Source organism: Coregonus lavaretus (assembly GCF_964263955.1).
Source record: "Coregonus lavaretus genome assembly, contig: HAP1_SCAFFOLD_4762, whole genome shotgun sequence".
Classification (NCBI taxonomy): Eukaryota; Metazoa; Chordata; class Actinopteri; order Salmoniformes; family Salmonidae; genus Coregonus; species Coregonus lavaretus.
Window position 1 is genome coordinate 17,501 of NW_028163594.1, and position 12,500 is coordinate 30,000.

Genomic DNA, 12,500 nt, shown 5'->3' on the forward strand with positions numbered 1-12,500 from the left:
TGTTACGTTACAGCCTTGTTGAATACTTTTTTCCCCCTCATCAATCTACACACAAAACCCCATAATGACAAAGCAAAAACAGTTGTTTTTGTATTTTTTTTTGCAAATATATCAAAAATAAAAAACTGAAATATTACATTTACTTAAGTATTCAGACCCTTTACTCAGTACTTTGTTGAAGCACCTTTGGCAGAGATTACAGCCTCTAGTCTTCTTGGGTATGACGCTACAAGCTTGGCACACCTGTATTTGGGGAGTTTCTCCCATTCTTCTCGGCAGATCCTCTCAAGCTCTGTCAGGTTGGATGGGGAGCGTCGCTGCACAGCTATTTTCAGGTCTCTCCAGAGATGTTCGATCGGGTTCTAGTCCGGGCTCTGGCTGGGCCACTCAAAGACATTCAGAGACTTGTTCCGAAGGCACTCCTGCGTTGTCTTGGCTGTGTGCTTAGAGTCGTTGTCCTGTTGGAAGTTGAACCTTTGACCCAGTCTGAGGTCCTCAGCACTCTGGAGCAAGTTTTCATGAAGGATCTCTCTGCACTTTGCTCCGTTCATCTTTCCCTCGATCCTGACTAGTCTCCCAGTCCCTGCCGCTGAAAAACATACCCACAGCATGATGCTGCCACCACCATGCTTCACCGTAGGGATGGTGCCAGGTTTCCTCCAGACGTGACTCCTGGCATTCAGGCCAAAAAGTTCAATCTTGGTTTCATCAGACCAGAGAATCTTGTTTCTCATGGTCTGAGAGTCCTTTAGGTGCCTTTTGGCAAACTCCAAGCGGGCTGTCATGTGCCTTTTACTGAGGAGTGGCTTCCGTCTGGCCACTCTACCGTAAAGGCCTGATTTGGTGGAGTGCTGCAGAGATGGTTGTCCTTCTGGAAGGTTCTCCCATCTCCACAGAGGAACACTGGAGCTCTGTCAGAGTGACCGTCGGGTTGTTGGTCACCTCCCTGACCAAGGCCCTTCTCCCTGGATTGCTCAGTTTGGCGGGGCGGCCAGCTCTAGGAAGATTTCTATAGACCTGTTTTCACTTTGTCATTGTGGTCTATTGCGTGTAGATTGACAAGGAAAATGTTTTACTTAATCCATTTTAGAATAAGGCTGTAACGTAACAAAAGCACATTCTCATCCTTTTTCACACTGGCATGCACAGAGTACACATGCATAACATGAGTCATTCTAATGCTATGTGTAGTAAACACACATACATACACTGTTTCGTTTGAGGTCACCGTATGTGCAAGCTGTAGTTTCCGCGTGTCCTATTTGACATCTCACCTTTGACCTGACGTGGCTCTGTCCTAACCAGGGGAGGTAACTGAAGAGGGATCAGAGTCTGAGGACGAAGAGGAGGATGAGGATGATGAGGTAAGGCCGCCTCTGTCCCCTAGACACTCCTCCACAGATGGGACACACACACTCCTACCTACCAATCCTGATGGCTGCCACACACAGACACACACACACACACTCCTACTAACTCTGACACACTCACACACTCGCCATTTGCCAAACCATCCCAGAGTCCTTTGAGCCACAGTCACACACATTCCTACATCAAGAACACCTCCCAAAAAATGAGATATAAAAAGAGAGGGAGGGATCAACGATTAAAAAAAAAAAATCAACATACTACATTTGAAACCTTTCCCAAACTGCTAGATGGCAATCTCAGCGTGACACAGATAATGGCTGTCTCCCACCTGTGTGCTGCCAGATTGGATTCTCTGGGAAAGTGGGTTATCGGATAAGGGCCACAGCAGTGGCTCGGGACCCGGGGTCACCCAGGTGTGTTCTGGGTTTGAAAATGTGTGTGTGGGTATATGCCCTCATTCCCTCTATGTGAAACGCTGTACTTCCATTGGCAAGTGAGATAGGTTCAAAGTGAAACCACCCTATCATCCCAAATGTGATGCCATATTAAAAAAATGAACCTAATAACCTATAGTATTAGTGTTTATAATAGAACGGTGCCGTTGTTGGTGTTATCAGCATGATCACATCTTTTGTTTAAAGCTGAAATCCGTAAAGGGGGAATCAGCGCCGCTGTTTGCCCCAGCGCCTTGGTTATTGATTTTGAGAGGAGCGTCCGGCAGCGTAGTATCGCGTGTGCAATGATGGAATATCCCAAACGGACGTGGCCGTTTCACCAAGAACCGATTTCAGTTTTAAAGTCTTTACGAACAAACCCATCAATCACCAATACTGCTTTTCTCTCTCCATGGTCTCACGGCTATCCCACAGACTTCAGTTCTCTCCCAGCACGATCTTATGTCATGCTATTCTCTGGTGGATTGTGTTCATTAGGGAATTTCTTATTGGACTAGTCAAATCAAATCAAATCACATTTGATTTGTCAAATGGGACGAATACAACAGTGAAATGCTTACTTACAAGCCCTTAACAAACAATGCAGTTTTAAGAAAGATTACCAAAAGAAAGACACAAAAAAATTAAAAATTAAATAATACGAAATAAAAGCAACAAATAATTAAAGAGCAGCAATAAAAATAACAATATCGAGGCTATATACAGGGGGTACCGGTACCGAGTCAATGTGCAGGGGCACCGGTTAGTCGAGGTAATTGGGGTAATATGTACATGTAGGTAGAGTTATTAAAGTGACTATGGGTGGTCCTCTGTAGCTCAATTGGTAGAGCATGGCGCTTGTAACGCCAGGGTAGTGGGTTTGATCCCCGGGACTACCCATACGTAAAAATTTATGCACACATGACTGTAAGTTGCTTTGGATAAAAGCGTCTGCTAAATGGCTTATTATTATAATAATAATAATAATAATAATAATAATTATTATTATTATTATTATTATTATTATTATTATTATTATTATTATAAACAGAGAGTAGCAGCAGCGTAAAAGAGGGGGGGGGGGGGGGGGGGGCAATGCAAATAGTCTGGGTAGCCATTTGATTATCTGTTCAGGAGTCTTATGGCTTGGGGGTAGAAGCTGTTTAGAAGCCTCTTGGACCTAGACTTGGCGCTCCGGTACCACTTGCTGTGCGGTAGCAGAGAGAACAGTCTATGACTAGGGTGGCTGGAGTCTTTGACAATTTTTAGGGCCTTCTTCTGACACCGCCTGATATAGAGGTTCTAGGTGGCAGGAAGCTTGGCCCTAGTGATGTACTGGGCCGTATGCACTACCCTCTGTAGTGCCTTGCGGTCGGAGGCCGAGCAGTTGCCATACCAGGCAGTGATGCAACCAGTCAGGATGCTCTCGATGGTGCAGCTGTAGAACCTTTTGAGGATCTGAGGACCCATGCCAAATCTTTTCAGTCTCCTTAGGGGGAATATGTTTTGTTGTGTCCTCTTCACGACTGTCTTGGTGTGCTTGGACCATGTTAGTTTGTTGGTGATGTGGACACCAAGGAACTTGAAGCTCTCAACCTGCTCCGCTACAGCCCCGTCGATGAGAATGGGGGCGTGCTTGGTCCTCTTCTTTTTCCTGTAGTCCACAATCATCTCCTTTGTCTTGATCACGTTGAGGGAGAGGTTGCTGTCCTGGCACCACACGGCCAGGTCTCTGACCTCCTCCCTATAGGCTGTCTCGTCATTGTCGGTGATCAGGCCTACCACTGTTGTGTCATCTGCAAACGTAATGATGGTGTTGGAGTCGTGCCTGGCCATGCAGTCATGGGTGACCAGGGAGTACAGGAGGGGACTGAGCACGCACCCCTGAGGGTTCCCCGTGTTGAGGATCAGTGCGGCGGATGTGTTGTTACCTACCCTTACCACCTGGGGGCGGTCCGTCAGGAAGTCCAGGATCCAGTTGCAGAGGGAGGGGTTTAGTCCCAGGGTCCTTAGCTTAGTGATGAGCTTTGAGGGCACTATGGTGTTGAACACTGAGCTGTAGTCAATGAATAGCAATCTTACATAGGTGTTCCTTTTGTCCAGGTGTGAAAGGGCAGTGTGGAGCGCAATAGAGATTGCATCATCTGTGGATCTGTTGGGGCAGTATGCAAATTGGAGTGGGTCTAGGTTTTTCTGGGATAATGGTGTTGATGTGAGCCATGACCAGCCTTTCAAAGCACTTCATGGCTACAGACGTGAGTGCTACGGGTCGGTAGTCATTTAGGCAGGTTAACTTAGTGTTCTTGTGCACAGGGACTATGGTGGTCTGCTTGAAACATGTCGGTATTACAGACTCGGTCAGGGAGAGTTTGAAAATGTCAGTGAAGACACTTGCCAGTTGGTCAGCGCATGCTCGGAGTACACGTCCTGGTAAGCCATCTGGCCCTGCGGCCTTGTGAATGTTGACTTGTTTAAAGGTCTTACTCACATCGGACACGGAGAGCGTGATCACATAGTCGTCCGGAACAGCTGATGCTCTCATGCATGTTTCAGTGTTACTTGCCTCGAAGCGAGCATAGAAGTAATTTAGCTTGTCTGGTAGGCTCGTGTCACTGGGCAGCTCGCGGCTGTGATCCCCTTTGTAGTCTGTAATAGTTTTCAAGCCCTGCCACATCCGACGAGCGTTGGAGCCGGTGTAGTACGATTCAGTCATAGTCCTATATTGAGGCTTTGCCTGTTAGATGGTTCGTCGGAGGACATAGCAGGATTTCTTATAAGCTTCTGGGTTAGAGTCCCGCTCCTTAAAAGCGGAAGCTCTACCCTTTAGCTCAGTGCGGATGTTGCCTGTAATCCATGGCTTCTGGTTGGATGTCAGGGACAAGATTGTAGACCTACACAAGGCTGGAATGGGCTACAAGACCATCGCCAAGCAGCTTGGTGAGAAGGTGACAACAGTTGGTGCGGTTATTCGCAAATGGAAGAAACACAAAAGAACTGTCAATCTCCCTTAGCCTGGGGCTCCATGCAAGATCTCACCTCGTGGAGTTGCAATGATCATGAGAACGGTGAGGAATCAGCCCAGAACTACACGGGAGGATCTTGTCAATGATCTCAAGGCAGCTGGGACCATAGTCACCAAGAAAACAATTGGTAACACACTACGCCGTGAAGGACTGAAATCCTGCAGCGCCCGCAAGGTCCCCCTGCTCAAGAAAGCACATATACAGGGCCGTCTGAAGTTTGCCAATGAACATCTGAATGTTTCAGAGGAGAACTGGGTGAAAGTGTTGTGGTCAGATGAGACCAAAATCGGGCCCTTTGCCATCAACTCAACTCGCCGTGTTTGGAGGAGGAGGAATGCTGCCTATGACCCCAAGAACACCATCCCCACCGTCAAACATGGAGGTGGAAACATTATGCTTTGGGGGTGTTTTTCTGCTAAGGGGACAGGACAACTTCACCGCATCAAAGGGACGATGGACGGGGCCACGTACCGTCAAATCTTGGGTGAGAACCTCCTTCCCTCAGCCAGGGCATTGAAAATGGGTTGTGGATGGGTATTCCAGCATGACAATGACCCAAAACACACGGCCAAGGCAACAAAGGAGTGGCTCAAGAAGAAGCACATTAAGGTCCTGGAGTGGCCTAGCCAGTCTCCAGACCTTAATCCCATAGAAAATCTGTGGAGGGAGCTGAAGGTTTGAGTTGCCAAACGTCAGCCTCGAAACCTTAATGACTTGGAGAAGATCTGCAAAGAGGAGTGGGACAAAATCCCTCCTGAGATGTGTGCAAACCTGGTGGCCAACTACAAGTAACGTCTGACCTCTGTGATTGCCAACAAGGGTTTTGCCACCAAGTACTAAGTCATGTTTTGCAGAGGGGTCAAATACTTATTTCCCTCATTAAAATGCAAATCAATTTATAACGTTCTTGACATGCATTTTTCTGGATTTTTGTTGTTGTTATTCTGTCTCTTACTGTTCAAATAAACCTACCATTAAAATTATAGACTGATGTCTTTGTCAGTGGGTAAACGTAGAAAATAAGCAGGGGATCAAATACTTTTTTCCCTCACTGTATGTACGGTCAATGTGGGGACGACGTCATCGATGCACTTATTGATGAAGCCAGTGACTGATGTGGTGTACTCCTCAATGCAATCGGAAGAATCCCGGAACATATTCCAGTCTGTGCTAACAAAACAGTCCTGTAGCTTAGCATCTGCTTCATCTGACCACTTTTTTGTTGACCGAGTCACTGGTGCTTCCTGCTTTAGTTTTTGCTTGTAAGCAGGAATCAGGAATGGAGGGCGAGGGAGAGCTTTGTACGCGTCTCTGTGTGTGGAGTAAAGGTGGTCTAGAGTTTTTTTTCCCTCTGGTTGCACATTTAACATGCTGGTAGAAATGAGGTAAAACGGATTTAAGTTTCCCTGCATTAAAGTCCCCGGCCACTAGGAGCGGCGTCTCTGGATGAGCGTTTTCCTGTTTAGTTATGGCCTTATACAGCTCATTGAGTGCAATCTTAATGCCAGCATCGGTTTGTTGTGGTAGATAGACAGCTACGAAGAATATAGATGAAAACTCTCTTGGTAAATAGTGTGGTCTACAGCTTATCATGAGATACTCTACCTCTGGCGAGCAAAACCTTGAGACTTCCTTAGATATCGTACACCAGCTATTGTTTACAAATATACATAGACCGCCACCCCTTGTCTTACCAGAGGCTGCCGTTCTATCCTGCCGATACAGTGTATGCCAGCTGTATGTTATTCATGTCATCGTTCAGCCACGACTCGGTGAAACATAAGATATTACAGTTTTTAATGTCCCGTTGGTAGGATATACGTGCCTGTAGTTTGTCCACTTTATTATCAAGCGATTGTAAGTTGGCCAATAGTATTGATGGCAAAGGCGGATTAGCCACTCGTCGCTGGCTCCTTACCAAGCACCCCGATCTCCTTCAGCGATATCTCCTTTTCTTTCTACTGTGAATGACGGGGATGAGGGCCCTGTCGGGTGTCTGGAGCAAATCCCTCTCGTCCGACTCATTAAAGAAAAATTATTCATCCAGTTCAAGGTGTGTAATCGCTGTTCTAATGTCCAGAAGCGCTTTTCGGTCATAAGAGACGGTAGCAGCAACATTATGTACAAAATAAGTTACAAACAATGAGAAAAAACACACAAAATAGCACGGTTGGTTAGGAGTCCATAAAACGGCAGCTATCCCCTCCGGTGCCATACACACACACACACACACACACTTATACATACATACACACACACACTTATACATACACACACACACACTTATACATACACACACACACTGTCACGAACCGGCTCAAGTTCGTAACAAAAGGGAGACACGTGGAGACAAGGAATACTTAAAGTATATATTTATTAACTAAAGTAAACTAACTCAAATAACAATGGGGTGTGTAATCAGTAATCAGTAGTGTAAGTGAGTGTTTGCTTGCATAAATGTAATATGGAAAAGTGTTGAGAGGTGCCAAAGCAAACAACCAAAAAGGCCACAAAAATACCACAACCAAAGTCAAAGTATCTGCCTGGAGAGAGTCTCCTTCATGAATGTGGAAGAGGTCCATTTATGCTGGGACACACCCGACCCAGGTGTTTCCCATGTAGCTGACGACCCTCCCAACTCCGCCCACCGGCATCCTAATAAGGAAACAAGAGCAAAGAGAGAATACGGCAGACAGAGTGGGAGGGTCGTCACACCCCCCCCCCCCATAAGACCGGGGACCAACAAGGACCCCGGACCAACGTACCAGCCCCTGCGTCCCAAACCGACAAATTGTACATGTTCACACCTCCACTTGCCCCCCCCCATCATCCTCCTCTCCAGACCTCAGCAACCTTTACACAGGAAGCAACCTTTAAGAGGAAAGAAGAACACAAGACTAGGAAGGGACAAACAGGAAAGATAGAACATGACAAAATCAAACAATGGTCGGTCACAACAATATTCATGAACAGGGCGCACGAGAGAGCGCATCAGCAATCACGTTATCAGTCCCCCGGATGTGCCGCACATCTAGATGGAAGGATTGTAAAAATAAACACCATCTCATTATCCTCTGATTTGGACACCTCATGGACCTCAAAAAGGTGAGAGGGTTATGGTCGGTGTAGACCACAATAGGTACTACACCCGACCCAACATACACTTCAAAGTGTTGTAGCGCCCATATAAGTGCTAATGCTTCTTTTTCAATGACCGAATAGTTCAACTGATAATGGTTAAACTTTTTGGAAAAGAAACTAACAGGCCTCTCAACCCCAGCCACATCTGCTTGCAGCAAAACTGCACCCGCCCCCACATGACTAGCATCCACCTGCAAGGTAAATGACAAATCCACACGAGGAGCAGCCAGTACCGGAGTTGAAGTAAGCAACCTCTTTGCATCTTCGAAAGCCTGTTGACAATGAGAAGACCATACGTACACAGCCTTAGCTTTCAGCAAATCTGTCAAGGGTGCGACCACAGTAGAGAAGTTCCTACAAAAACCACGATAATACCCAATCATTCCCAAGAAACGCATCAGTTCCTTTTTAGTAGCTGGTAGTGGAAAAGCATCAATAGCTACCACTTTAGCCCGAACAGGACGCACTTCACCCTGCCCAACCACCTTTCCAAGGTATGTAACAGTCGCCTGAGCAAACTCACATTTAGCCAAATTTATCGTGAGGCGACCCGCAGCCAGACGTTCGAACAAGGCTTGAATACGGGACAGATGTTCCTCCCAAGTATCTGCATATATCACTACATCGTCCAGATAAACAGCGCACCCGGCCAGACCAGAGACAACCCTGTTCATAAGTCGCTGAAAAGTGGCAGGCGCATTACGCAGTCCGAAACTCATAACCGAATACGAGTACAGACCAAAAGGTGTAATAAAGGCAGAGATTTCACGTGCCCTACTCGTCAGTGGCACCTGCCAATAGCCCTTTAACAGGTCAAATTTGCTCACAAACTTAGCTGCGCCGACTTGATCAACGCAGTCCTCCATCCGAGGAAGAGGAAATGAATCCGGCTTAGTGACATCGTTTACCTTACGGTAGTCCGTACAAAATCTATTTGTTCCATCCGATTTACTGACCAAGATACAGGGAGAAGCCCAACTGGAGAAAGAAGGCTCTGCTATTTTACTCTCCAGCATGTACCGGACCTCAGCATCCAGACAACGCAGTTTCTCTGAAGAAACTCTATAGAACCGTTGACGAATGGGGTCAGCATCTCCAATGTCAATATCATGTTCTATTAAGTTTGTACGTGTAGGTGTATCAGAAAACAACCCTGGAAATCTCCGAATCAAACCAACTATCTCTTTCCGCCCATCAACAGGTAGATGAGTAAGAAGGCTATCTAAAATCTCCAGTGTCTCTGAATTTTTCAATCTACCCTGCAGTATGCAATCGTCGGGACCAGAAACATCTTCCTGCACAGACCTAGCATGACCAGAACTCTTGGAATAAACAGTATCAGCCAAAAGAACAGCCTTACCGTCCTCTGTAGACTCCCACTGTTCAGTCTCAGAGGAACGTGCATAATAGGGTTTTAACAAATTTACATGGCACAGTTGGTGTGCTTTCCTCCGTTCTGGAGTGGCAACTAGATAATTTTGCTCAGTGTACTGGCGCACCACTGTATATGGACCTTGAAACTTGGCTTGAAAAGGAGAACCAACAATTGGCAGCAGAGCCAGAACCTGATCACCTGGACTAAAGTGACGAGGCTCAGCTCGGCGATCATATATGCTCTTCATCCTGTCCTGTGAAGATGATAGCTTCTCTTTAGCCATTTCACCAGCGGCATACAAGCGTCGCCGAAAATCACACACATATGATAACAGGGACTGAGGAGGCTCGGGAGACTTCCAGTCATCCTGGAGAACAGATAAAAGCCCACGCACCCGATGTCCAAACACTAGGTCATTTGGGCTAAAACCCGTGCTCTCCTGTGAAACCTCCCTAGCAGCTAACAATAACCAAGGCAACCCCTCCTCCCAATCCTTTTCCATCTCAGTACAATAAGCTCTCAACAAAGACTTAAGTGTTTGATGGAAACGTTCCAGTGCTCCTTGACTTTGGGCATGATAGGCGCTAGACAAGTTGTGTTTAATATGGAGTTGTTGGAGAACCTGACCAAAGAGATTAGAGGTGAAATTAGATCCTTGATCACTTTGAATGACCTTAGGGATTCCAAACAGTGAGAGAAACTGAGTCAAAGCTTTTAACACAGCCTTAGTCGTGATAGACCGGAGAGGATAGGCAGCAGGAAACCTAGTGGTCTGACACATCACAGTCAACAAATAATTACTACCCTTTCTAGAACGAGGCAGAGGACCAACACAATCAATAATCAAATACTCAAAATGTTTACTGAGTACAGGAATAGGGAACAGTGGTACCGACTTAATAGCTTGATTAGGTTTACCAGTTAATTGACAGGTGTGACAAGTTTTGATGAAATCAGAAACATCCCTCTTTAATCTTGGCCAAAAGAAATGTCGTAATATACGATTGTAGGTTTTTCTCACACCCATATGCCCAGCAAGTCATTGTGAGAAGTTGTTAGCACCCACTCACAAAGCTTAACTGGTACCACCACCTGAATAATCGCCTCCCCCAGAAAACAACTACCATGAGACATCCACTTTCTCATCAGGACCTCTTCTTGGAGAAAATAGCCCTGTGCGACATCTCCCAACTGTTCCACAGGCACAATTTGGTCCCGCAACTCTTCTAATGTAGGGTCAGCCCGTTGCGCCTCGATTAAATCGGAGCGGGATATAGATAACGGGATAACAGGGAAAACAGTAACAGACTTCTTTGTGGTATTCTCGTTAGCCAGCTCCGTGACCAGGTCGGCATGGATCATAGAACGCGTCACTGCACACGCAGAAAACACCTCTGGGAAATTCTGCGCACTCTCATCAGGAATCCCTACAATTGACGGCTTAGTGGAAACCACTAAAGATGGAAACGCGATAGGCCACACACGCTCCCCAGCCAAGTTATTTCCAAGGATCACGTCAATACCCTCAATAGGCAATGAAGGACGCACCCCCACAACAACCTCACCTTTCACCAGTCCACAATCCAACATCAGTTTATGCAATGGAACTGACAGAGTGTTCAAACCTATTCCCCTAATTAGAACACTATTCCCCGAATCAGTCTCCGCAGAGAAGGGTAACACAGATTCCAACACAAATGATTCAGAGGCACCTGTGTCTCTTAGGATCTTTACTGGCACTAGGTTCTTACTTCCTACCATAGACACAAAACCCTCCGTAACGAAAGGTAAATAGTCGGGATCAATATAACCTTTCACCTGGCTCTGGGCATGAGACAATGCGTCAGGAGTGAACTGATGTGGAACAGGCGCTGCTAACGCTGCAGGCCTCGATTTACCATAAGCACCTGTACTGAATTTACCCCTAGACCTAAGAATCGGACATTCATTTTTCCAATGACCTAATTCTTGACAGTAGTGACACTCTTGACCAACGTCAGTTTTACCACGGGTATCAGGCTCAACCCTAGTTGAATGAAACTCTGCCCGGGAACCGAAGTATCTCGGCGAGCGAGGCCCAAATCTCTGCGAACGCCCCCACTCACTCCGAATACGGGTTCTGCAAAAACATTTTTGTGAGTCAACACATATTCATCTGCCAAAACCGCAGCTTCAGCGACAGTCTTTATTTTTCGTTCGTTAATGTACGTCGCTATACGATCAGGGATTGTGTCCTTAAATTGTTCTAACATAATCAGATCACACAGCCCTTGTAAAGTCATAACTGCAGAGGCAGAACACCAGCGATTGAACTGTGAAGATAATATTCGCGCAAACTCAACATGAGTCTGCTGATCATCCCTTTTTAAAGTTCTAAATCGTTGGCGGTAAGCCTCAGGGACCAATTCATAACTCTGTAACACAGCCGTTTTAACCTTCTCATAACTAACACTGTCTGCTACACTAAGAGCTGAATATGCTTCTTGCGCTTTACCAGTCAGCACACACTGCAACATCAAAGTGCGATCAGAATCAGGCCAACTCCTAGCGTCAGCAACACGCTCAAACAACGAAAATAATGTCTCCGGGTCCTTTTCATTAAACTGGGGCAACAACCGTAAATTCCCAACAATATCAAATGTGTCTGGATTACGACCAAAAGAGGAACGACCCCTAGGTAACTCTGGGTCACCTTCCCAGAGCAAACTCTCCCCTGAGAGCTTTCCTTCCCTAACCAACTCTAGTCGCTCTTGTTGCAGCTTGATTTTAGCACGCTCCATATCCTGTTTAAATTCCAATTCCCTTTCATATTTTACACGATCATGCTCCATTTTAGCTCTTTGTCCATTTTGTTCATGCTCTAGCTGTAACAGAAGCAGTTCTTTCTGCTGTTCAAAAAGAAGACTACCATGACTAACCGATGGAGCGGTCATTGTAACATATCTGGGAGACAATGTGTCCTCAGCAGAGGCTGCCCCAGTGGTAACATCCAGAATACCACTCTCCATCAAATTGGCCTTCAATATTAACCTAATAGAATTTTTTAGGCGTTTATCACTAATTTCAACCTTGTAGTGTTCAGCAACCTTCAACAGCTGTTCTTTAGTACATAATTCTAACAGTTCTTCTGATGGAAAGCGAATGAACTTGTCTACA

The 12,500-nt window shown here is 46.0% G+C and overlaps 1 protein-coding gene across 1 annotated transcript in view; it reads left to right on the forward strand.

The window, feature by feature from the left end:
• Positions 1 to 12,500, forward strand: part of LOC311117957 (lisH domain-containing protein ARMC9-like) — a gene marked incomplete at both ends in the record, with an annotated part of 40,671 nt that overhangs the window by 11,532 nt on the left and 16,639 nt on the right. Inside the window, one exon of the mRNA XM_084192845.1 lies at positions 1,306 to 1,364. Within this exon, the coding sequence (XP_084048971.1) occupies positions 1,306 to 1,364 (59 nt within the window). The remainder of the gene's footprint in view (positions 1 to 1,305; positions 1,365 to 12,500) is intronic.